Source organism: Nannospalax galili, unplaced genomic scaffold (assembly GCF_000622305.1).
Source record: "Nannospalax galili isolate Female #2095 unplaced genomic scaffold, S.galili_v1.0 scaffold215, whole genome shotgun sequence".
Lineage (NCBI taxonomy): Eukaryota > Metazoa > Chordata > Mammalia > Rodentia > Spalacidae > Nannospalax > Nannospalax galili.
In genome coordinates, this window is record NW_008338533.1 from 7116238 (window position 1) to 7141650 (window position 25413).

The 25413-nt window shown below is 47.4% G+C and overlaps 2 protein-coding genes and 1 long non-coding RNA gene across 4 annotated transcripts in view; 1 reads left to right on the forward strand and 2 right to left on the reverse strand.

The window, feature by feature from the left end:
• Nucleotides 1-244: 244 nt before the first annotated feature.
• LOC115070382 lies at nucleotides 245-2891 on the reverse strand. Of its 2 annotated transcripts, none has more exons than XR_003849547.1 (3): nucleotides 2496-2891; nucleotides 699-880; nucleotides 245-396 (listed from the first exon to the last, which is right to left on the reverse strand). It is a non-coding gene; the product is annotated as an uncharacterized LOC115070382 (long non-coding RNA). The 2 variants fall into 2 exon arrangements; XR_003849548.1 differs by lacking the exon at nucleotides 245-396 and adding an exon at nucleotides 412-631.
• Nucleotides 2892-2955: 64 nt separating this feature from the next.
• Sgo1 (shugoshin 1) lies at nucleotides 2956-16480 on the forward strand. The gene is made up of 8 exons (XM_029563533.1): nucleotides 2956-3083; nucleotides 4887-5035; nucleotides 5538-5731; nucleotides 8111-8208; nucleotides 11229-11272; nucleotides 12641-13426; nucleotides 15133-15319; nucleotides 15614-16480. Exons 2-8 carry the CDS (start codon nucleotides 4894-4896, stop codon nucleotides 15723-15725), a joined length of 1563 nt encoding a protein of 520 aa, XP_029419393.1. The 5' UTR covers nucleotides 2956-3083; nucleotides 4887-4893; the 3' UTR covers nucleotides 15726-16480.
• A 6557-nt stretch (nucleotides 16481-23037) lies between these two features.
• Kat2b (lysine acetyltransferase 2B) overlaps nucleotides 23038-25413 on the reverse strand; it is a gene marked incomplete at its 5' end in the record, with an annotated part of 71164 nt that continues 68788 nt past the window's right edge. Inside the window, one exon of the mRNA XM_029563515.1 lies at nucleotides 23038-25072. Within this exon, the coding sequence (XP_029419375.1) occupies nucleotides 24879-25072 (194 nt within the window). The remainder of the gene's footprint in view (nucleotides 25073-25413) is intronic.

Below are 25413 nucleotides of genomic sequence, written 5' to 3' on the forward strand. Positions count from 1 at the left end.
CATCCAACTGTCAACAGGCCCACAGCAGCCCTGCGACATGAGAGCTGGGAACCTCACTCTCCACGTGGCACCCACCTAGCGAACTGCCAACTTCCCTGACCACTTCTCACGCCCAGTCACCCACTCCTGCCCTGAGACCGAACTTCTCACTTTCTGAAACTGCTCCTTTCTTTCTCAAAATCATCTATTCCAAACAACCCAGGATTCTATAACAATAGCTTCTCTTTCTTTTTTAACAATTTTTTATTTACTGGGGAGAAGGCGCATGTGCCACAGCAGGTCAGAGAGCAACTTTCAGGAGACAATTCTCGCTTCCAATCATGTGGCTCTCAGAGAGTGAACTCAAGTTGGCTGGCTTGGCAGCATGGGCCGTTCTGAGCCATCTCGCTGATAGCCCTGTAGTTTTTGTATGGACAATGTCATCAGAAGGTCAAGTCTACGAACAGGTGTTTTCCCCCAAGCCATCAACAGAACCACTCACCCATTGTTTCTTACTCGCTTTAAATTTCATGAACTATTGTTTCAATAATAATCTTCCCAGTGCCCTGAAGTCCCCGCCGCCCTTCCTTCCCAGCCAGCATCAACTGGGCACTTTGTTGTCCTGTGCCTGCAATCAATCAGCCAAGCATTACTGCAGAAAGTCAGGTGACAGGGCTGTTGGGCCCCACTCTACGTTAATAAATAATGCTTTTTCCTACCGTCAACCTCAGCGCACTGGTTCCTTCGCAGACACCGCCTCTGACTGCCCTGCTGGGGGCAGTCACCTCTTTAGCGGGCTCTTTGCAGTCACAATGGTGGTGCCTGCGGTTTTACATTTTCTCACATTATCTGATACTGTCCATCTTCACCACGGGAATGTAAGGTCCATGCACGACAGTAGCTATGAAGGAGGAAACTCGTTTATTTTATTGTGCATTGCTTGGATATTGTTATTTACTAGATGGCTTTCTAAAAATAAAAATAAAAATAAGAGCCCAGCGTGGTGGTGCATGCCTTTAGTCCCAGTACTCGGGAGGCAGAGGCACCTTGATCTCTGTGAGTTCAAGGTCAGCCTGGTCTACCTAGAGAGCTCCAGACCAGCTGGCGATATGGGGAGACCCTGTCTCAAAAAGATCAAAAATTAATTAATTAATTAATTAATTAAAATAAAAATAAGGGACAAGGGCTGGAGAGACGGCCCAGCAGTTAAGAGCACTGACTGCTCTTGCAGAGGAACTGGGTTCGATTCCCAGCACGCGCATGGCAGTTAAACATCTGAACGCCAATTTCAGGGGATCCAATGCCTTCTTCTGACCTCCAAGGGCACTGTATACATGACATGGGTGCACTTACACACATGCAGGCAATACACTCATACACATAAAAATAGAAATAAGAACTAATTTATAAAAATAGGGGACAAGGGAGATGGTTGTCAGGAAAGTGCCTATCGCACCTGAGTTCAGAGCCTAACACCCATGTAAAAATAAAAGCCAGGCATGATGCCATGCACCTGTAAAACTGGGGCGGGGGTGATGGGTTCCACCCTGTCCATTCCCACACTTGGAGTATGAGCGCTGTTCATTCTGTTCAGCCCAGTCATTTGTTTATTACCTACCATGTGCCAGGCTTCTTAGGTCAAGTAAGTTCAACTTTAATTAGCTGTGACATCCTGGTAACTGACATCAGAACTTTCGAGTTTGCCGACTGCTAGATACTGGCAAGGCTCAACATAAACCCCTTAAAAGAGCATGGATTCCCAGAGTCAGAGCAGTCAGCACACGGGCTACTTCTGCATGCACACCAGCACTGCGTTTCCAGGGAAGTAGGGAAATGAGGGCTGACATGAGAAAGCGATTCTAATGACAGCCTCGGGTGCTTTCTTCAGACGTAGCCAGGGTTCTGTTCCACTACTGACGTCTGCCAGGGATGAGTCTTTGGAAGCAGCTCAGGCAACGGTTCCAGGCTTCCAATTCCTCGTTGTAGGGTCCACTTGTGCCATGCTTCCCCCGCTTCCATTTTTCCTGTGTGTCCTGACCAATCGCCACGCAGTACTGTTACTGTCACTCAGCCAGCTGCACTTTTCCCAGCATGCCTGAACCCAAGCCCTGGCTTTGAACTTTCTCAGGAATTGATAAAGATGTTCAAATTATTCCCAGCAAAACACTCCAAGGAACGAATCCTGGAGCTGAGTCAACATTCCTTAAACCCTAGGAAACTGAATCCTGAGCCTGTCAGTGCTGACACACACGGGTAGAATGTCCCTTTCCCATGGCTGTGCTGAGGATGAGCTGCAAATGGCCCCAGTAATCCTTTAGGAACAACCAAGCTGTCTAAACCACCTGCAGACGGGGGCGGCTGTTTCCTGAGGCTGGATAGGGCTAGTCCAATCAAAAGCAAGAACATGCGCATCTCTCAGATATCTGCGGATTCCTAGGCCCTGTTCAGGTTTCTTTTTTTTAAAGATTTTATTATTTTTAAATATTTTATTACCTTTATGTGTATGAGTGTATTACCTGCATGTATGTGAGTGCACCCGTGTCAGGCAGTGCCCACGGAGGACAGAAGAGGGCGCCGGATCCCCTGGAACTGGAGTTACGGGTGCTTGCGATGTGGGTGCGGGGACTCGAACCCGGGTCCGCTGGCGAGCAGATGCTCTAACCTCTGGGCAGTCTCTCCAGCTCCTATTCCGGTTTTACCTTCTCGAAAGTGGCACTGAGCGACACAAGAGGGCGCCCCAGACCCGAGCGCGGGAAGGGCCGGGCGGGGTTCCGGTCGGTCAGCGGCAGCCTAGGCCAGCCTCGAACCCGTCACCCCCGCCCCAGCACGGCGACCAGCCCGCGTCCCCACGCCCGGCCTAGGCACTGGAAGTTCCCGGCTCCCTCGCACCTCAGCGCCAGGGCTGACCCCGCCCCCGCGCGGCTCCACGGAAGGCGGGGCGCTGCGTCGCCCAGGGAGAGCGCGTCCTCGCGTCACGTGCCGCCTCCCGCCGACCAATGGGCGAGCGTGGCGGAGGATTTCGAATGTGGCGACACTCGTTTCGGAGGCGCGGCGGGGCGGAAGTCGGAGCGGGCTCGGGGATGTGAACGGCGGCGGCGGCCGAGGTACCGCGCGGGGTGGGCGGCCTCGAGGGCCGGGCCGGGGCTGCTGCGGGGCGGGGACGGCGGCCAGGCCTGGCCTGACCTGGGTCCTGCGGACCCAGCGCGCCCTGCGCCCGTTCGAAGCTCTGCTCCGAAGTGTCCAAACGGACCCGGGCTGCGCTAGCTGATGATGCAGCCTTGCCTGGCATGCACAGGACCCCGGGCCCACACCCAGCGCTCTGATGCGTCTTGGTCTATAGTGGACTGGGCCGGGGCTCAACCCCCAGCGCGCTGATGCGTCCTGGTCTAGGCCCCCCACACCCGCGCGCTGATGCGTCCTAGTCTAGCGTGGACAGGGCCCGGGCCCACCCCCCTACGCTGATGAATCCTGGCCTAGCATGGACACCTGATACACCCTTGCCTAGTATGCACAGGACCTCGGGCTCAACCCCCAACGTGCACAAAAGCCACAGCCAGTCTCACCTCGGTTATTTAATCTGCATGACTACCAGACACTTCCAGTGCAAACTTTAAACCTTGATGATGGGCTGTCTTCTGCAGCCCACCATTACTGCTTTTAAAAAAAAGTTCCACTTTCCTATTGAAACCCTCTCCAGTGTATTGTACATACATTAGTAGAAATCAAATATTTAAATGAGACGTACAGTAGCTATTTAAGTCCCAAGACACTACAGAGGAAAATAAGCCCTGGAGAAAATAGTCCAGAGAATGAAAGGTTTAAGTAACCAAGGGGAGACGAAGATGATCCTTTGTGGTGAAAACTATGCACACAGGTGGGCTGCCACAGTGCAGTTTTGAGATTTGTAGGCTGCAGTCTAGGATACAAACTTCCTGAAAATTAGCATGCTAACTTTGCAGCACTGAGAGATGAAAAACACTTGCATGTTTCTCTGTCCCAGTTCCATAACTGTTATGTGTGTTAAAATCATATATAGTGCCAGCATTACAACCTGTGAAAATCGACTTGACTTTGTTGAGTATGTGTGCCTGTCTTAAGGGGTAGTGGGCCAACATTGTGGACCGGAAAGGCAAGGGACTGAGTGACCTAATCTAATACATTAGTAATTAGAGAACGTGCAAAGCAAAAGCCCAGATATCTACGTGATTGTGTCTGCACTAGCGCTGTAAGTCTCAGCATTAAAATTGGCCATAAACACTGTAAGAAACAGATGTCGTAATGCACTACAGTGTGATCATAAGCCAAGTGTGTGACTCACGCCTGTGGTCCCAGTTTTCAGGAGGGTGAGACAGATAAACATCACAGCCCTTAAGTTCAAGACCAGCCTGGGTAATGTACCAAGATCCAATCTCAAAATAACAACAGCAAGTATTTCCCATAATGCCTAGAAGGTAGTACCTCCCCGGGAAGTACTTGACTACTCTGGAAGCTTTAGGTTGGAAATCAACATTCAAAAAAGCTTTCCTATAAAGTGACAGAAGAAAAAATCGTGTCAGATATATGAATGCCATTTATAGGATTTTTCTTGTACGATACACATGATTCTAACCTCTGTTTTTATTTGTTTTTGACAGAGTCTTGCTATCTAGCCCAGGCTGATCTTGAACTCGTGATCCCCTGCCTCAGCCTCCTTAGTATCTGGGATTCTAGGTATGTGCCACAGCTCCTGATTGTTAATAATATTTTAAAGCTGTAAAATCTAAATTATTACCAGGTTAGTCTGCTACCTGCTCTGAAGTTGGTTTACTATTAAGTCTGTACAATCTCTTTGAATAACCTGTATTGCAGTCTTGAATTTTGTATTTGGAAATATCTGATAAATGTTATGCTTTACTTCAAATTCATAGAGAAAAGATGGCAAAGGAAAGATGTCAGAAGAAGTCCTTTCAGGATAGTCTTGAAGACATAAAGAAGCGGATGAAAGAAAAAAGGAACAAAACTTTGGCAGAAGTCGGCAAGCGCAAGTCCTTTATGGTTGCACCGTGCCAGGTAACCGGTAAGAGGTCTGTCTTGTCTTTGATGCCGCCTGTTTCTCTTTTTTTTGTGCCATGGTTCCTCCACGCATGTATACGGGTTCTGTGTGTGTGTCTTGCAGTAGGATCTCCTACTGGACCTGAGCCAGGGTGGCAGCCCACATAGGTGTGCACACCCATGCCTGGCTTTTTGTTTTCATTTTTAAAATTTAGTTTATATGTTTACGCCTACATGTACATAAGTGCACCTGTGTGTGTACAGAGGCCAGAAGAGGGTGTTAGATCCCTTGGGGAGTTTCAGATGGTTGTTAGCTGCCATGTGGGTCCTGAGAATCAGACCTCAGTCCTCTGCGAGAACAGGCAGTGCTCTTAACCGCTGAGCCATCTCTTCAGCCCCTGTACCTGAATTTGAACTCAGGTCCTCAGGTTTGCTTAGCATCTCTTTTAGGAATTGAGCCATCTCCCCAGCCCTTATAGCACCTTCTAAGTCTAGATTTAATGAGAAAATTTTCTTTTATCTTACAGCTAACACTTCTACACTGCTAAAAAATTACCAAGACAATAATAGACTGTTAGTTTTAGCTTTGGAAAATGAAAAATCCAAAGTGCGAGAAGCCCAGGACGTCATCCTCCAGCTGAGAAGGGAGTGTTACTACCTTGCATGCCAGCTGTACACACTGAAAGAGAAGCTGGTGTCCCAGGAAGTGCGAACTCTTCAGGTACTTTTATTAGACAAAAACTGAATTTCTTTGAAGAAAAGCACTCTATTATTATTATTGTATGTGTGAGAGAGTACAGGTGAGTGCATGTCGGGTCACATGTGGAGGCCAGAGGACACCTAGAGTCAGCTCTCTCCTTCCTGTGGTTTAGATCAAGTTCATGGTTGTGTTGTTCAGTTTTTTGAGATTGTCCAGTAGACCAGGCTGGTGTTGAACTTGCAGTGATCGTCCTGCCTCTCACCTCCCAAGTGTTGGGATTACAGACATAAGCCACCATGCCTGGTTTAGATCACTTTAATTACTGGCTCCTCTGCCATAGGTGGATGGATTAAAGCATCCTTCTCCATGCTGTATCCCAGTTATTGTGTGTGGCCAGTTAGGAAGCTTCAGGTACCTGCCTAGCTCGGTACTGAAAACAGGTTGCAGAAGAACTTGTTCAGCCTTGCGCTGGAGAGACAGCTGAGCGGCTAAGAGCACTGGCCACTCTTCCAGAGAACCCTTGTTTGGTTCCCAGCACCCACCTGGTGGCTAACATTAATTCCAGTTCCAGATGATCCAACACCTTCTTCTGGCCTCTTCGGGCATTGCACACATAGTTCCAGGGGTCCGGCCCTCTCTCCTGACCTCCATGAGCATTGCATGTGCGAATACACTTACATACATGCAAACAAAACGTTCATACACATAAAATAAAAATAAATTGGGGCTGGAGAGATGGCTCAGCGGTTAAGAGCACTGATTGCTCTTGCAGAGGACCCAGGTTTGATTTCCAGCACCCACATGGCAGCTTTAACGCCAGTTCCAGGGAAATCCGAAGCCCTCTTCTGACCTCTGTAGCATTGCACGACATGGGTGCACTCACATACATGTAGGCAATACACTCATATACATTAAAATAAATAAAACCATCAAAAAAGAATTGAGCTCCTTGCACTGCTGGTCCTCTGAGTGTTCATGGGAGCGAGTCAAGGTTGGAGCAGTGAAGCCAATGTCCTGAAAGTGGCCGCTGGGGCCCACCGGCCCAGATGTTTGAACTAGTGCTATTTTAGGTTTTAACTTAAACACTGCCCCTCTCACCAGGCCAAGAATCACCTTTAACCCACTGGTTCACTAAATGGGAAGGGCTGTATGCTAACTCCCATACAAGAAATGTCCTGAACATCACCAACTGTCTGATTCTGTGTCCAAGGTTAAACAGAAGGCCCAGGTTGTCCTGCCAGCCAGAGCATGGCAGACATGGACAAAGCTTGCTTTAGGGTGTTGGTGTGTCTTGTTGCATGATGATCCTGACAGAGTAACAGAGACTCATGCCCCACCACGCCTGGCGCATCCTCTTCAGGTCTTACGCATCTCCGTAAAGCAGCCTCCTCCTTCAGCTGGGCCAGACTCCCTCAGTGCTGTCACCTCCATCCCCACCTTGCACATGGTTGCTAGATGCTCCCCAGTTTTCTCATCTGCAGAATGGGGAGAATTCAGGAACCCTGGCAGAAATGGGGTGCTTAACTCTGTATGTGCCAGAGGCCCCTTGGGTTGCCCATGCATTAATCAGGCCTTCCAGTGGGGTGCACCTCAGAGCCATGATTATGGTTGGTATCATGTCTTGATTTGCTGTGATGACTTCATAACGCTGACACTCTGGGCCCCTTTCATCCACGCTCTGCGTGGCCAGACTCGTCTTTATAAAGGTGGTGGTTTTGCTGCCTTGCGTAGCATCTGCGTCCCCATCACACTTAGACTTACTCCCACGGCTCCTCACCAGCTGGCCACTGCCATCCGTCTCCTGCTGTTCTCCGTCACTGTGTTCCAGCCACAGTCCTGTTTGCTTAAAGCAGCCAGGCCCTTTCTTGCATCGTGTGTCTTTACTCGCCGTGTCCAGCGCTTTTTCTTCTTCCTGCTCTTTCTGAGCTTTTGGGTCAGAGCTGCCGTCTAATCTCAACCGCTCACTTCAGTCTGCTGTGGCCTCACCACCCACCACCGAAAATCAGACATGCAGCTTTTATTTTCTTTCATGTATTATTGTTAGCGTGTCAGAGGGAGAACAAGAGAGAGAGAGAGAGAGAGAGAGAGAGTGTTGCTTCTCTCCAGGGTAAGTTCCAAGGATCCAACTCAAGTTGTCAGGCTTGTGATGCCAAGTGATGGTCTTTTTAAAATTTTGTTTTCTTTCCATACATAGAACGTGAGCTTTAAGAGGACAGAATTTGATGTTTTTCAGCTGTTACAATCCTACTTCCTAAAGCTACGTGGCAACACAGTAGACTGTCGGTTTGTGTGTATCGTTGGTCCAGCTCGCTCACTCAGCACTGTACTCACAACTGCATGTGTGCACATGTTTGTATAGCAGTGCACAGTTAACAGCGTTCTCTTTTAATCAACTAACAGAACCAGGAAGTGTGTCCCTTGGGAGCGGTCTCTGCTAGTGAAGACAACACAAGGGATTCATCTGTGAAGGACTCATCCTCAGTACCAAGTTCATCACCGTTAGTACTAAGTTCATTATTATGACTGCTAATATTGGGAAGATTTCTGTGATTCATTTGCAAAAAGAAGTTTCATCCTTCTGCCTGGTGTTTACAGACTGAGGCTCGTTCTGAGAATAGACTTAAAATTTGCTATGTTAAGATCTGCTCTATACAGCAAAGTTAGGGTTAGACCCTGTTACATATTAGGGTTAGACCCTGTCACAAATTAGGGTAAGACCCTGTCACATATTAGGGTAAGCCCCTGTCACATATTAGGGTAAGCCCCTGTCACGTATTAGGGTAAGACCCTGTCACATATTAGGGTAAGACCCTGTCACATATTAGGGTAAGCCCCTGTCACATATTAGGGTAAGCCCCTGTCACATATTAGGGTAAGCCCCTGTCACATATTAGGGTAAGCCCCTGTCACATATTAGGGTAAGCCCCTGTCACATATTAGGGTAAGCCCCTGTCACATATTAGGGTAAGCCCCTGTCACATATTAGGGTAAGCCCCTGTCACATATTAGGGTAAGACCCTGTCACATATTAGGGTAAGCCCCTGTCACATATTAGGGTAAGCCCCTGTCACGTATTAGGGTAAGACCCTGTCACATATTAGGGTAAGACCCTGTTACATATTAGGGTAAGACCCTGTCACACCATGGAAGCTGCCAGCTCAGGAGCAGGGCCTGGGCATTGGGAGCACATTTGACTCCCTCCTCAGATACAGGAAAGCTACTGTGCTTCTGGCCTCTCTGCACCTCCCTATAGCACACTGCTCTGTGAGCCTCACTGCTCCTGCTCAGTGCGCCACAGCCAGGTGGTGGCTGTACACACTCCTGTGACTGTACACAGTCAAGGTTGAATTTGTCTGCCTGGTGGGTTTCCACACCCTGACCTCTAACCTCATCCAATTTCACATGCAATGTCTCTTTCCTTCGTCTGGACCTGAATTTGAATTCCCAGAATCTACATAAAAAAGTCAGATGCAGTATCACACATGTCTGCAATCCCTGTGGCCCTACAAGAAGATGGGAGACAGAGGCAGAAGAATCTGAAAGCTCAATGGGCTATCTCAGCAGTGAGAGATGAGAGACCTTGTCTCTGCCAGGGATACCTGTTCACTTCTTCCTTGATCCTAGGACACTTCGTGCCCCTGTTAAGAATGGCCTTTCCATTCTCAAAGTTCTGCCTTTTTTTCAGGCCCAGTGCAATTCCTCCTTCCCTCCAAATCCTCTACTGAACCTTGGTTCCATAGCCTACCGCATTCTTTTTCCTTTAAAAAAGAATTAATTAGAGGCTAGAGAGATGACTCAGCAGCTAAGAGCTCTGGCTGCTCTTCCAGAGGACCTGGGTTCAGTTCCCAGCACACACACATGGCAGCTAACAACTGTCAGTAACTCCAGGGGATCCAACAGCCTCTTCTGTCCTCCGCGGGTATTGCACGACACGGGTGCACTTACCTACATGCAGGCAATACATGCATACACATAAAATAAAAATAAAAATATTTTAAAAATAAAATAAAATATGGAACATCACACCCAGTCTGTAATCCCAGCCCTTGGGAGGCTGAGGCAGGAGGGAAGTCAGTTCAGCAGCCTTGGAGATGTGACAGATTCATGTCTGAAAACAATGAAAGATGGAAGATGACAGAGTGGCCGGCATCCCACCCGGGGTCTTAGCCTTAGGGGTGCCAACACTGAGGCTGTGCCCTGTGTTGTAGACTTGGCCTCTTCGGGTCTGCCACCCAGCCACAGAAACAGCGCCTCCCCCAGCTGAGGGGCCAACATGCTTCTAGATCTTGGAGCACAGCCCCAGGGGCCAACTGACCATGGCTGCTGTCTGCTTCTCACAGATTCTACCCCCTTGATTACTTCAAGCTTTAGTAGTCTTTTTAGTTTTTTGGTTGTTTTGTTGTTTGGATTTTGGGTTTTGGGGGTTTTTTTTTCGTTTTGGGGGGGTTTGTCTTTTTGAGACACTGGCCTGAAACTTACTAAGTAAACCAGGCTGGCCTTGAACTCACAGAAATCCTCCTGCCTCTGCCTCCCCAGTGCTGGGACTAAAGGCGTGTGCCACCACAGCTGGCCAGCTTTAGTAGCTTTAAAACTATTAGTGATGCATGAGTTCAAGGCCAGCCTGGTCTACATAGTGAGTTCTAGGTCAGCTGGGGCTACAGGGAGACCCTGTCTCAAAAAGACCAAAAAAAAACATTGTATTTAAGATCTGACAAGTGAGGTGAGATGAGGTAATCAGGTTTTATAAGATTTTGAAAGTAATTATTAGGTCCCACTACTCTGTTACCCAAACCTGTATTTTTATTTTTTGTAGCAGTGGAAAATTGTCTACAAAGAATAAAACTGCAATTAGAGTAAAACTGCCAGTGACAGGTTTGGGGTGTAAAGATCACGTTCATGAACCAAAACAGAATGAAGTTTTTTTGTTGTTTTTTTTGGGGTTTTTTTTTTTTTTTTTTTTTTTTTTTTTTTTTTTGAAGCGTTTTCCCCCCTGTAGCCCCAGCTGTCCTAGAACTCACTATGTAGACCAGGCTGCCTCCCGAGTGCTGGGATTAAAGGCGTGCACCACCACACCTGGCTCAGAATGAAGTTTTTAAACAAAGAAAAGATTGCTAAACAGTTTCTGAAGAATTCTGTAGTTGACAGCATTAAAACATTCATTACCAGCAAAGACAGCTCTGCTAGTGATAAAGTATAGTGGCCAAGCTGCAGTGTAGAAGCCTGAGTCAGTTGGATTTACTGCTCTTCTGGTTAGGTGAAACTGAGCTATGATGGCTTTCCTAGGACACGTTTCCTGCGGAACTCAACTGAGGCCTCATGTAATCAGCATAAATGGCTTTTGATTTCCTATGATAGAACACATGCATTGATCTGGGAGGGCAGAGCAGATGCATAGATGTGGAAGGGCGCTGAGAAGCGTCGCGGAGGAGAGCAAGCTTAGAACCTTGGCAAATGTTAAATCGGGTGCTTTCTTTTTACATGACTACTAAATCTCTGTTTTTCACTGTTATCCTCTAAGGCAAATTCCTCTTCAGGAAACTAACTGGCCATTCCAAACAGAAGGTAAGTCAAGTACAAAAAAATCTAAAACTGTTGATCTTTGTGAACAAGTAGCATAGTTACATTTTTCTAACCTTTCCGTCCTCTGATCTGGCAAGTCTGCTTAGAGCAGCTTGGTTTATTTTACATAGACTGATACAGGGTCAAAATACATCCATCCACTAATGACCAGTGGCCTATACCTATAGTCCAGGCAGCAGGACCAAGAGTTCAAGGCCAATGTGAGCTACATATCAAGACTCTGGCCTGGAAAAACAACAGCAACACAGCATCTGTCCATTGTGCCAAATCCATAATGAGACAGTTGGCTCTGCTGTGGCACAGGGTCTGCTGCTGCATGCTGAGCTCCGTGTTGGGCGTTTCACACTCGCTGTGGTAGCCAACCCATTTTCCATAGCCCAGAGAAGTAAAGCTGCTCAGCAGCACTCGCCCAGAGGCTGCGAGTTGGTGTGGACACTCGGCCTGGCTGCTGAGCCACACCCTCTGGCCACCTTCCAGTGCGGTGCCCAGTTCTCAAAACACCTGCCCTCCCCTTTGCACTAAGCTTCAAATAATGGGTAGTTCGAATATGCAAAAGTAGGTGAACATACTTTTCCTGTAATACAGATTATATGTATCTGAAAGGTCTTGTAATTATCAACTGTTCAAATCTTACTCATTTTTCAAAGAACAGCTCAGCTTTTCTACTTTCTTAGTATATTTGTCCCACTTTAGAATTTGAAATTCTAAGCCAGGCTTGGTGGCACACACCTTTAATCCGAGGCAGGTCGATCTCTGCGAGATTGAGGTCACTCTGGTCTACATAGTGAGTTCCAGCCCAGCTGGGACCACAGGGAGACACTGTCTCAAAAAAACAAAAGAATTTGAAGCTGTTTCTGTGATTCTGTTCACAGGTTATACGGATGCTATTAATTGTTCTTTAATCCTTTGAAATAGGGCACATTAATGATACGTAGTTATATTTGTCTGTGGGGGAGGGGCTTGTGTTTGAGACAGGGTGTTACTATGTAGCCCTGGCATGTACCCCAGGGTGGACCTGAGGTGATACCCTCCTGCATCAGCCTGTGGAATGCTGGGATCACTGAATCACCAGGTGTGTGGGTTTTCATCCTGTTGTATCTTTAAGCTGATAATGCTGTCAGGTGCTCAGTGACATTAAACAGATGGTGATACTTAGATTGTTTACTACAGTAGATGCCGGGAGCTACCGAATGTCTCTCTACAACCTTCAGTTCTAAGATTCTTGGAATTTGTTTACTACAGTAGATGCGGGAGCTACCGAATGTCTCTCTACAACCTTCAGTTCTAAGATTCTTGGAATGCAAATTTCTGAAACATAAAACTTTTTTCATTTGTTTCTTAAACTTTCAGAGCCAACACCTCCCGTTCCTGCAGACACGTTGGGGAGTTTTGACTCTGGTGAAGCCAAGTCTGGTGGTAACGGCTTACCGAGTACCGTTTCTCTCCGTCGCCAATTAAAGAAAGGTTTTGATTTGGGTGCTTCAGGCGAAGGTGATGCGGTTCGGTGGGCGGGCCGGCCCTTTGAAGTGGGAAGAGCTGTGTGTGCAGACCCTGCAGTCAGCCTCCTCCTCGAGAGCGTCGCCCCGAGTGCGCGCCCGTGGAGCACCGACCCAGGCGGCCAGTCACCCAGGCCGACCCGTCTGGGAAGGGTTGAGACTAAGGAAGTCCTCGCAGACCCGAGTTCCAAACCGCAGCCAGGCAGGCAGGGACGTGCGGGCAGGAGGGCTCGGCCCCGGGGACCAGCGGCCTCCAGGGGACCGGCGGCCTCCAAGCGCAGAGGCCAGCGAGCACCCGGCGTCCCCAGGCCGCACGGCGCCGGGTCCTGCGATGCCTACAACTTCACCTTGGAAGAGAGTGTCCACCTCACCCCCTTCCGACAGAAAGTGAGCCAGAAAGTGGGCAGCGAGGATGGAGAGAGCAGCAGGGGTGCACCCAGCAGCTGTGACTCCAGTTCTGGGGATGAGTCTGACGAGCTCTACCTGCCCCCGGGCAAGTGCTCCCCAGACCTGGCCAGTGCGGCAGACAGGCGGGTCACCAGACCCCGGTCCTCGAGAAGAACCCACGCACACGAGGAGGATGAGGAAGTCGAGGAGGACGAGGTGGCGGCGGCCCTGGCCCCACCGGCCACAAGTACCAGTAAGCAAGTCCTGTGCGCCTACGTCCTTCTCATAGCTGGGCCGGGCACCACCGGCCGACCCGCCACACCCACAGTGCCCTCCGTGCAGAGGCCGGAAGCTGCCGTCCTCTGGGCACTTGGTCTGACCAAACGGTGGCCAGAGCCCGGACATCGCAGTGCTGTGGCTCTGGCCTGCTTCAAGCAACTGCAGATCCCACAAAGCGAGCACTCCTCCTGGAGACGGTCTTCTAGGGGACCCCTCCCGGTCAGGGGTGCCGGCGTGCGGAGCTGCCCAGGACTCCCCCAAAGGAGCACACACTTCTTTTAATGGCTTTGCTATGTATTTAATTTGATAGGAGCCGTGACGTCACATTTTCCTAGTTAATGAACGTGAGCGTGTAAGATCAGGAAACTTCTCAGTTGCTGGGCCTGGTTCCTCCTGTAGGACATTGAAAGCTGGGCTCAGGGTTATCAGAAGTGGGTCGTTGTTGGTTGTAGCTTGTCAGAACAGCCTCCCTCAGCCCAGGCAGCCTGAGCCGAGCCAGATTTCCTAGGCAGCCAGTTGGGCCGTATAGCTTTGAGGGGCCATTTTTAGAGTGTGTCCTAGCGCCTCCTCCCCTGGAGCCCTCCCCTCTCCAGAGTTCTTTCTCATTTTTCCACAGTAGACTTGTTTTTTCTTTTAAAAAATGCTTTTACAATAGAATAACTCACACAAGATTGGCAAAAGTGTTGGTAATTACTGAAGTGATGGGATTCATCGAGCTGTGACCATTGTGTTCTTCTAAAACAGGTTTTTGAAAAGAAGAAAACACTTCAGTATTACTAGATAATATTTTTAAAAGCCATAATCACGTCTTCTGTACTGGCCCTTGAGCTAGAACGTGAGCCTCTGATGTGTGAGCCTCTGCCAGGCTCCCCTGTGATTTACAAACACTAAAGTGGAGGAAGCATTCTAGAACACAGCAACTGATGTAATGCTGCTGCTTGGATAGCTTTCAAAGTGAAAACTGGAATAATTAAATTAGCCAAGTGTGTTTATGGTGGGTGACGGAAGTGTAGGCGGAAACCCGTACCCTGTAGTGCATGGCTGCTCCAGGGAACGTCCCTGCAGTTAGAATTTACTTTCTCTTTGGATTTGCATTTAAAAAAAAAAAAGCAAGAGCAGCCAGTGCCCTTAACCACTGAGCCCTCTCTGCAGCCCCTTGGGATTTGCTTTTTAAAGCTTTGGAGAAGACTGCCTCCCAGTGTCAAGGCAGCTCTGAGGCATAGGAACCTGGATGTTTACAGTGGGAAGAACATTGAGAACTTTCTGAGGGATGAGCTTTACTGCGGGAGCATGGTCTGTCTTGGGTCTCACAGACTGTGATTAAGAATTCTCACATATTTGCTAGGATGAGTGTGGTGACTTTATAACACTTTGGAAGCCCACTGACCATAAACTTTGGTATTGAAAGAGACAGAAGAGACTAAAATGGAATTTCATACTTTAAAACAACTCACTAAGAGCTGAGAAAGTGCTAAGCTTTAGAAAGACGTTTTTTGGGTCCTTCAGTTCTTCCATGGTAAGTTGCAGCATGATTATCTGGAAAGACGAGGGACAAAAGGGAAGGTCTTTAAAAATGTGTATATGACGCACCCAATGGCCTGTAAACTACACTATGACTAGGAACAATTCTACTGTGGGTTTTTTCCCTTGGAACCATGTTCAGTGACCCCTGTTTCACAGGTCCAGCGCCTGAGGCTCGCAAGTCACCTCGTCTTAGCCTGAAAGATGTCACCAATATCCCATTGCATCCTGCGGTGAAAGTCAGAAAGCATTCTCTTTCTCCAAGAACAGATGGAGAGCTTGCAGCGTCTCTGCCGAAGCGTCGGTGCACCACTGTGGTGAGCTACAAAGAGCCGACGCTCGCTTCGTAAGTGTGTGATTTGATGTGGCTTGGGGTGACGGGGGCGGGGGGACATCGAGCTTTATTCAAGAATGAATCGTAGCCAGGCGAAGTGGTACACATCCTTAATCCAACTCTGGGGAGGTGGAGGCAGGATCTCTGAGAGACCCAGGCCAACCTGGTCTACATTGCGAGTTCCAGGCCAGCTGGGGCTACAGGGAGACCCTGCCTCAAAAAGACAGTGGGGCACCAACACTGGTGTACTGAGCAGCGTGTGCCAAGGAGTGAGTGACTGGGCCAAGGTCTCCCTTCACTTTGCAGGAAACTGAGGCGAGGGGACCCTTTCACGGACCTGTGCTTCTTGAACTCTCCTATCTTCAAGCAGAAAAAGGACTTGAGACGTTCCAAAAAAAGCATGAAGCAAACACAGTAACCTTCTTATGGGTGTTGGAGTTGATCCTGCGCCCTCTCTTGTGCCTGATGGGGTCTGAGACGGTGGGCAAGCACGCAGAATTGTTGCCGTAGAAGGTCCTTGACAAGATGCTAGATCGTGAATATTGCTTTATAATTGGGTTTCTTCAGCCTAAACACATTTATTTTATTCCGGGTTCCACTTGGTGCCAAAATTCTCTGGCCTCTTTATTTTCCCCTTCAGTGGGGGGTCCCAGAGTGGAGAACTTTCAGAGACAGGGTGCAGGTCTTTTCTAAGTCCTTGACATTCACAGCGAGACAGACCATGATGCTTGGATCCCTTGTGCTCCTGTTGTATAAGATAAAATCTCTATGGAATCATGACTAGAGTATGGGTGGTTTGTGAATAAACAGTAAGACCCTTTGCTTTTCAACTGCCAATGAGGTAAACAGACAGTGGAGAGCTTGAGTCTGCTACTAGACACCTCTTTCAACTTCGGAATCTGTGGCCATTTTAGAGAACAGTAGAACTTCTAACTGCGGCTCGTGTTGTCCTCCTGCTCTTAACTCAGAGAACCTGCTTGTCCTCTGGCCCCCCCTCCTCCATCCTCAGACGTTTACTCTGTGTTCCCTGCCAAGACACCCACACCCACACACTAGCATCCATCCTGTTCAGTTTTCCACTGGGTAGCCTCCAGGCCCAAGGCCTAGACATCCTGATTTGGGGTTCAGTGGTAGAGCACCTTCCTCGCATGTGCAAGGCCCAGGGGTAAGTCCCCAGCACTGCAAAAAAGGAAATTCTTTTAGAAGACTCTTTGAGTCTTGATCTCACATTTACCAACATCTCCACATCCTCCCACAATGTTTCCAGTCACACTCAGAATGTTTCCCTGTCTGCTGAGTCACCGCACTGGGGATGAAGCCCAGAGCCCTATCTGAGACGAGCATGGCCTCCAGTCCTCAGCCACTCTGTGGAACTGTTCTTTAGTTTCACGGTAATAGAGTGACCATCTTAACAAAATTGAATGCAATTAAAAGTCCAGTTTCTCGGCATCAGTGGCCACTTGTGGCTATAACTACCACAGTCCAGACTGCCCCGAGGTAGATGATGTCCACCGTTGTTAGCCAAGGCTGCCCTGGGCCACATTGGGCAAACTGACCTATAGGCCAGTCCACACTGCCTGCGAGCTAAGTTTGGTTCTTAAATATTTTTAAAAGTTGAAAAATATTTACAATCAGTTTTGCCTCTTGGCCTACAGAGCCCTTTCTACGGAGTTCACCACAACCCAGTGTGATGATGCAGTTTACAATCCAGCACTGTAGAGACTGAGCAGTGAGACCAACCTTTGCTTCGTGGTCTGGAAAGGCCAGAAAGTATGTGCTTTCCACTTGCTGCTGTGAACCACTGACCCTCCTTCGTGGCACTGTGTCCTGGTGTTGCCTCAACCCCACTCTTGCATGCTAGAGTCAGCTATTGTGCCAAAATTGCTGTCAGGCTTGTGTCTTCATATTCTTGGTGTATGTGTATCCAGACTGCCAAGTTGTGTGTTTTAACATTTTTACATGCACTGTATTGTATATGTTGTACATACCATTTTACAGCTGGCTTTTAAGAGTGAGATTTTCCCATGTTGGTAGATGGTTTTCTTTGTTGTACAATATTATATAAATAAACCAGACTTAATACCGCTTTTTCATTAGGTTAGGGCTGCGTGTGTGTTCTGTCTTCCCTGGGCCTGCTGCCGAAGGCCGGGCTCTTCAGCAGAACGGCTCCTGGTGTCCAGCCGGCCTCACATCAAGCTCCTCCCCACGAACTCCCTCATGTTACACTGCTCCTCCAATAAGGAACCTTTATTCTTAAAAGCTGGCATTTAACTGTCCTGGTTTATTGCAGCATAAAGGGTCTTAAAGAGTAGGGCTCTACAAGGAGGTGGGTGAGGTACGAAGCAAAATGGAGGGAACTAAAGTGTTCAGCTTTGCGTTCGAAGCAACTATTGAGACCTCTGACTTGGAGGGGTGCTTGTTAAGTGGGCTTTTACCACACACGGTGGATCTTGGCATCTTGTAAGTTGTATCTGGCACCAGAACTTCAGCCTTCCCTGTTGTGCTCAGTAATTTTCATCAATCAGAAGTTATCTTCCAGAAGTGTAAAATCAGCCTGTGGGGGACTCTGGGTCAATACCCAGCAACCACATTAAAAGTAAAGATAGCATGGAGCTGAGGGCCATGTAATTTATAAATGTATACACGTGTAAAAGATAGACATAGGTGACAGTGCACACAAACTAGTATCAAAAAGTTTCATGGGCTGGCAAGATGGCTCAGAGGATAATGGTGTTTGCTGCTAAGCCTGACGACCTGAGTTCAATCCCCAGGACCCACATGGTGGAACTGACTCCCTCAGGTTGTCCTCCGACTTCCGCACACCATGGCACTCGCATGCCCACCCCCACTACACAGACAATGAGCAAAGCAAATACCTAAGGCCTGTTGCATGTTGTTCCTCGATTTCTAAAAATTGATGTGAGATGTTGAGTTGTGGATAGATGTGTTTGCATGTGTGCAAGTGTGTTCGCGTGTGTTGGAGGTAGGCACAGTTCTGGCACTGTTATTTAATAGCACTGTGTTGGATAAGATTTCATTAGAACTTGGTCACAAGCAGTAGAAATGAAGGAGGGTATGTTCTGTGTAAGCAGTTGATTCCAACCTAGAACACAACTTTGTTGTGTTCATTTGTTCACATAAAAGGGAAAATTCTGCTAGCCATTTTAAAATTTTTTATGTCTATATTGCCTGCATGTGTGTAAGTGCACCTGTGTCATACAATGCCCACGTAGAACAGAAGAGGGCGTAGGATCCCCTGGAACCAGCCATTTTTAGGATGAGAATCAATGACCATTTGTCAGATGCAGAAGGCAAGAGACTGGCAGCAGAAACTGTTAAAACGGGCTGGAGAGACGGCTTGGCGGTGAGGAACACGGGCTGCTCCTGCAGAACCCTTGGGTTTGAATCCCAGCACCGACGTGGCAGCTAACAAATGTCCATAATCCCAGTTCCAGGGGACCTGACAGCCTCTTCTGGCCTCTGTGGGCATCGCATGACACAGAAGAACTCACATGCAGGCAATACATGCATACACATTAAAAAAGATAATTAAAATAATTCTTGGCTGGGTGTGGTGGCGCCCGCCTTTAATTCCAGCACTTGGGAGGCAGAGGCAAGTGGATCTCTGTGAGTTCAAGGCCAGCCTGGTCTACATAGTTCCAGGACAGCTGGGGCTACAGGGAGACCCTGTCTCAAAAAGACCAAAATAATTAATAAATAATTTCTTAAACAGTTTCATCCATAAACTTGAGGGTCAGAGGACCAAGGAACTTACAGGCAGAACGTGGGCATCACTGGAGACAGTCCTTAGCTGGGCACAAGTTTCCAAGATTTGTTTTTAAAAACCAAATCTAAGCCAGGTGTGGTGGCACTTTCCTTTAATCCTAGCTCTTGGGAGGCAGAGGCAGGCAGGTCTCTGAGAGTTCCAGGACAGTTGAGGCTACAGGGAGACCTTGTCTCAAAGAGACCCAAAACTGGTAACCTCAGTCCAGCTCATCAAAATTTTCACACACCCACATGAGGGAAGGAGCGAGGGGAGGGAGAGAGCGGGAGGGGATACTGTACCTCATGCATGTCAATTTCTGGCCCTGCCAAAATGTGTGCTTCTCTTCACAAGGCCCCAATAACCAAGTAGTGATTTCATCAGTGTCATCATGGTAAAACCAGAGCAGCAGCAACAAAGTCCACAAGGAAAGGAGGCTGACACTGGCTCCAGTGCCCTCAGGAACAAGGCTTATTGGAACAAGAGGGCCTTGGGGCCATGACGGCCTGGAAGTGGGAGGGGATCGTTAGACAGAAACAACACAACATGGAGACTAAGCCTGATAGTGATTTAGCAGTAAGGAGAGGCATCCCTTTAGAGTCTGGAGAGCTTCATTAAGAGAATGAGAAGCTGGAGAAACAGCTCCGCAGTTCCGAGCACGGGCTGCTCTTGCACAGGACCTGGGTTCAGTTCCCAGCACCTACATGGCAGCCAACAACCATCTAACTCCAGTTCCAGGGGATCCGACTGACCTCCGTGGGCACTGCAGGACACAGGTGCACATAGATACATGCAGGCAATACACTCATAAAAATACTAAAATTTTAAAAATTAAATCAAAAAATTTTAAGAGCAAAAGATAGGAAGCGGGGAGGGGGAGAGAGAGAGAGCCACCATGAGAGGGATGGCAGGGGGAGGGCAGAGGGACCTCTTCAAAGAGCATCCTCCTGAGGAGTCTCCTCAAGAATCCCCAGAATGAAAGAAAAATCTGCTGTTTCATAACCTTTTAAGGGTGGTAGGAAGTTTCACATCATGTGATTTAGGTCAAGATAGCACCACACAGCATAGAGGCGCCAGGTACCATCAACAGAGCCATCAAGTCACAACAGACTGCTCCTTAACTCTGTCCCAGAGAGCTGCAGGGGGGGTGACTACTAGGCTTCCTTACAGAGCATGGGTGAGGGGTTGAGGGGCAGGAATGCAAGTGGTCCTAAAGCAGCTAGAAGATCTGCACCCAACATGGCTGTGCAGAGGAAGCATACAAATTGAGTCAGAGTGGCTGGATTATCAAGTGACAGTCCTATGGCCCTCCCTATCTCCCTCCCGGTCCACAGTGATGGATGTACAAGCAGGCACAGCTGATCTGATAAAGACAGTGGCAGTTTTGCTTAGAGGACCACGTTCTACAATTGCATTAGAGGAAACAGTGTTTGTGGTTGCTGTCTTAATTCCTTTAAGCATCTTTTTGTTTGCTTATAGACTTTTCCTGCAAAAGTATACCTGGAAACCTTCACTTGTCCTTTGTTCAAGTTTCCTTTCTGTAATGTAGAATACCCTGCCCAAAAGCAACTTAGAAAGGAAGGGTTCCAATTCCAGGTCACAGTCCATCACTGAGGGAAGCCAAGGCAGGAACTCGGTCTCAATCAAGAGAGGAGAAAGGAGTGTACCTGCGTCAGCACTCAGCTAGTCCTCCCATACAGTCCGGAGCTCAGCCATGGAACGGTGCCACCCACACTGGGCTGGGTCTTTCTGCATCAACCAGCAATCAAGACCATCTCCCTCAGATAGGCACACAGACCATCCTGATCTAGATGATTCCTCAACTGAGGCCCTCTTCTCAGATGATTCTAGGTGGTGGCAAGTTGACATTTAAAAACTAACCATCCTCAAAAGTAATAATAGTAAATAAAAAATTTAAGAAAAGTACCAACCAGCCGGGTGTGGTGGCACAGGCCTTCAATCCCAGCACATGGGAGGCAAAGGCAGGCGTATCTCTGTGAGTTCAAGGCCACCCTGGTCTGCATAGTGGACAGCTGGGGCTACAGAGAGATGCTGTCTCAAAAAAGACCCAAAAAAAAGAAAGAAAGAAAAGAACCAACCATCATAGGGGGCTGGAGAGATGGTTCGGCAGTTAAGAGCACTTGCTACTCTTGCAGAGGACCCAGGTTCGATTCCCAGAACCCACATGGCAGTTCACAACCATCTATAACTACAGTACCAAGGGTTCTGATGCCCTCCTGGCCTCCATGGGCACACACAGTACACATGCATACAAAACACCAATACACAAAAGAATGAATCTTAAAAACAAGAGACTAACCATCACACCCTTTAGTTTTCTATTTTAAATTTACTCAGGGCTGAAGAGATGGCTCAGCAGTTAAATGCATTTGCTGTTCTTCCAGAGGACCGGAGTTCAGTTCCTAGAACCCATGCTGGGTTACTCCCGATCACCTGTAACTCCAGATCGAGGATTCAGCATCCTCTTCTGACCTCTTTAGGTACCTGCACACATGGCATTCACACACACACACACACACACACACACACACACACACACACACAATAAAAATAAATCTTTTAAAAATGTCCCAAGTCCCTTTTCATCTCTTTACAGAATTTGGACATGGTAATGCCCAGTCTTCATGAGAACTAATTTTTTTGTTGTTCATTTGTTTGTTTTTCGGTCTTTTTGAGACAGGGTCTCCCTGTAGCCCCAGCTGGCCTGGAACTCGCCATGTAGACCAGGCTGGCCTTGAACTCAGAGATCTGCCTGCCTCTGCATCCCTAATAAAATCCCACTAAAATTGTGGTGGCCAGCTGAGAACTTACTCTTATAGCATCTATACAGAAGAGGAAAAAGTAAGTGCAGCCAGGGGCTAGAGAGATGTTCAACACTTAAGAGCACTGGCTGCTCTTGCAGAGGACCCGGCTCAATTCCCAGCACCCACATGGCAGCTGGTAACCATTCATAACTCCAGTTCAGGGGATCCGACCCTGTCTTCTGCCCTAAGTGGGCAGTGCACGACATGGGTGCGCTTACAGCATGCAGGCAGTACACTCATACACATGAATTAAAAATAAAAATATTTTTAGCCGGGTGTGGTGGCACATGCCTTTAATCCCAGCACTGGGAGGCAGAGGCAGGCAGATCTCTGTGAATTCAAGGCCACCCTGGTCTACAACATAGTGAGTTCCAGGACAGCTGGGGCTACAGAGAGACCCTGCCTCAAAAAGACCAAAAATAAATAAACGAATAAATAAAATAAAAATATATTTTCTTAAAAAGTGCAGCCAAGAGCTGGAAGATTCAAAGAGAGGCACTGGTTTCACTCTCTGCCCTTGTTTGCCCTGTCCACCCTCTGCAAACGTGCACACATGTGTGCCCTCAGGGAACACAAACACACACAGATTTTTTTACTACAGCGGAGTAGAAAAGTCCAGGTGTGCAGGAGGCCATCCTATCCGTCTCTCCTCTACATCCTCATTCCTTATCTGGGAGGGATTAACCTAATAGCATACTTGTCATAGGTTGGACGTGGGTGGACGTGACCATCTATGCCTCCCTGTCTCAATTCTTCCCTCCCTCCCTCCCTCCCTCCCTCCCTGGAACTTCTGGGGACACATCCAGGGCCTGGAGCGCACCTGGTAATGTGTGCCCCTCTCCCCAGTTCCCCTGACAGATCTGAAGTTATGTAAGGTACTCCCCACAAAGATGTGTGTGCTGAACACGGCATCTAATCCCAGCACTGGGAGGCAGAGGCAGGCACAGTCTGTATATCAAGTTCCATTCAGCCAGGGCTGCATGGTAAGACGCTGTCTCAAAAAACCAAACACTTCCCACAGATGCAACAATTCTAGACATCTTCAGAGAAAGCTCAGGAGGTAAGAACTAAGGACACAGTCCACGCTCACACACTGTTCTTTTAACCTCAGCCTGTTAGACAGAGAAAACACACCACCACACTGAGTTTTTCAAAATATAATTTAAAACTATTCTGTACCAGTACAATATATTAATTTTACAAATGTAAAATTTTGTGGGCTGTTAAAGCATTTGCAAAGACCACACCTTCTACTTCAGCTTTATTGCACAATAGCTATAAGAAAATATTAATTTTTAAATTAGAAAACATCAAAATGCTTTCAATATAGAAGAGACGATCTGATTTTAAAGACAGTACTCTATAAGAATGTCTACCCAGGATATAACAAACCTTCACAGGATACCAAGCTGGACAGACACTTCAGTAAAATCCAGTACACAGCTCCTGTAAAGCCAGTCCAAGACGCTTACAGCAAACTGCATGACCGTTCTTCACTGGAAATCTGTGCACCGCTCAGGGTCTTCCTTACACTTCAGGGTTGAGGCACCTTCAACACGAGCGTTCTGAGCGAATTAGACTGAACACAACAGCCGTGGGCAGGATGTTTTTCTTCGCGCAGATTATCTCTGGCAGCTGTTTTTAATATCTATTAGTGACCCATTGTAAATTATGCTAATATAAAACATACGTTAAATACATTTTTAAAACCTCAGCCTTTACAAAAAAAAATCAGTTTATAAATTTGCATCATAAAAATTAGTGTCAAGACCGTCAAGGTGGCCTTCATTTAAATGGTTGTAATATTAGTTGGTTTTTCCCAGAGTTGGGGTGACAGATGTCCCACTTTTCCATGTAGTGTAATCAGGAAATAAATCCAAGCACTAAGCTGGTATCCCAAGACAGATTAGTTAATAAGACTGTATGGTGGACTTCGATGGGATATAACCCTGGACTGATAAAGCAATTCAGGTGTTAAAATACTGACCGCAAACTTCGGTGAGAATTGAATTCACCTCAGACAAACATAATCTGCGGGTGCAAATGGGCAATGTGCATAGGCAACACTGTTGATGGGGTTCTGTGTGTTAGAAAACGAAGACGAATTCCTATTTACTAGATCCCCAGAGTCACACATTCAGATCAAGTGTCTTATTCCATTAAAGAGTGTTGACTGGATATCAGATGCTTTCAAGGTGACACCTTTGCAGCCCAGGAGATGATCTTTTGGAACTTACGGCCAGCAGAAGAGAAGTCTAATACGAGATCGACACATTTCTGTCAAGGATTATTAAAACAGTGGTTGTGCCCTCACGAGTCTGTGGTAGGTAGACGGAATTATCAAAACCTCAGATGCTCATAAAAGTCTGCACTGTTTGGAAACCCTTAGGAGACAAAGCAGTTGCTGCTGTGGAAACTGCATTTTTCAGAACTGCTCAAAGCACCTCATCCAGATGAGTGTTTTAAAAATATATATGTATTTATATAAAGTCTACATCGAGACTTCAAACATCACGTCTCACCTTGTACAGGCCTATCATGTATTCCTTCCTTAAAATCCTTCAGAATAAAATAAAACTCTCACATTCCACTCACAAAAAATGGAAACATTCATGGTCTGAAATTTATCTAGATTTCCTCCCAAATCTTGGTACTGTGTGCAATTTCCTCCCGTACAGGTTTTGAGGAAGCCCCTGATCATCCACGGTGCAATAGTCAGCTACTGGACATGCCAGAGAAAATTTACATGATAGTAGTAACCTGGTTAAAATCTATTCCACAAAATAAAAAATATTCAATGACTTCCATTTAAATACATATATGAAAAGCTAAAAGGAGGTTTTGCTTGTTTGTTTTTCAAAAGTGCTAATTATTACAAGTCTCTTCAACAAATTATGTCCAATTCTTTAGCAAACAAAAACACTAAACCACCTGGTTTGAGGCACACTGCTCATGAACTTCTAAGGAGCAGAGGGAGTAGAAATCATTTGTCAATTAACCCGGCTTCCTTAATTTTGCTGAAGAAGAACTTCTCCAGGATGCTGGCGCATCTGTAGTACTCGCTCTCCGGGGGATTGAACTCCTTACAGTTAGTGAACACTCGCTGTAAGTCTGCCATGAATAACTTCTTAGACACGTAGTACCTATTCTTGAGGCGTTCACTCATGGTTTTCAGATCTGCACAGGAAACAAAAACATTAGCAAGCTCTGACTCCTCCCTAGCAGGGCGACACAGAGAAAGAAATCCATGCCATTGATTTGATTACTTTGTTTTTTAATCACCCCAAGGCCATTGGTTAAGAGAAATTCTTGGATTGAAGAAAACAGTTCTTTTGGGTTTTTTTTTTTTTTAATTTTTATGTGTACGAGTGTATTGCCTGCATGTGAGTGCACCCGTGTCGTGCAATGCTGAGGAGGTCAGAAGAGGGCTTCGGATTCCCCTGGAACTGGAGTTAAGGACGGTTCGTAGCTGCCATGTGGGTGCTGGGAATCGAACGCAGGTCCTCTGCAAGAGCAAT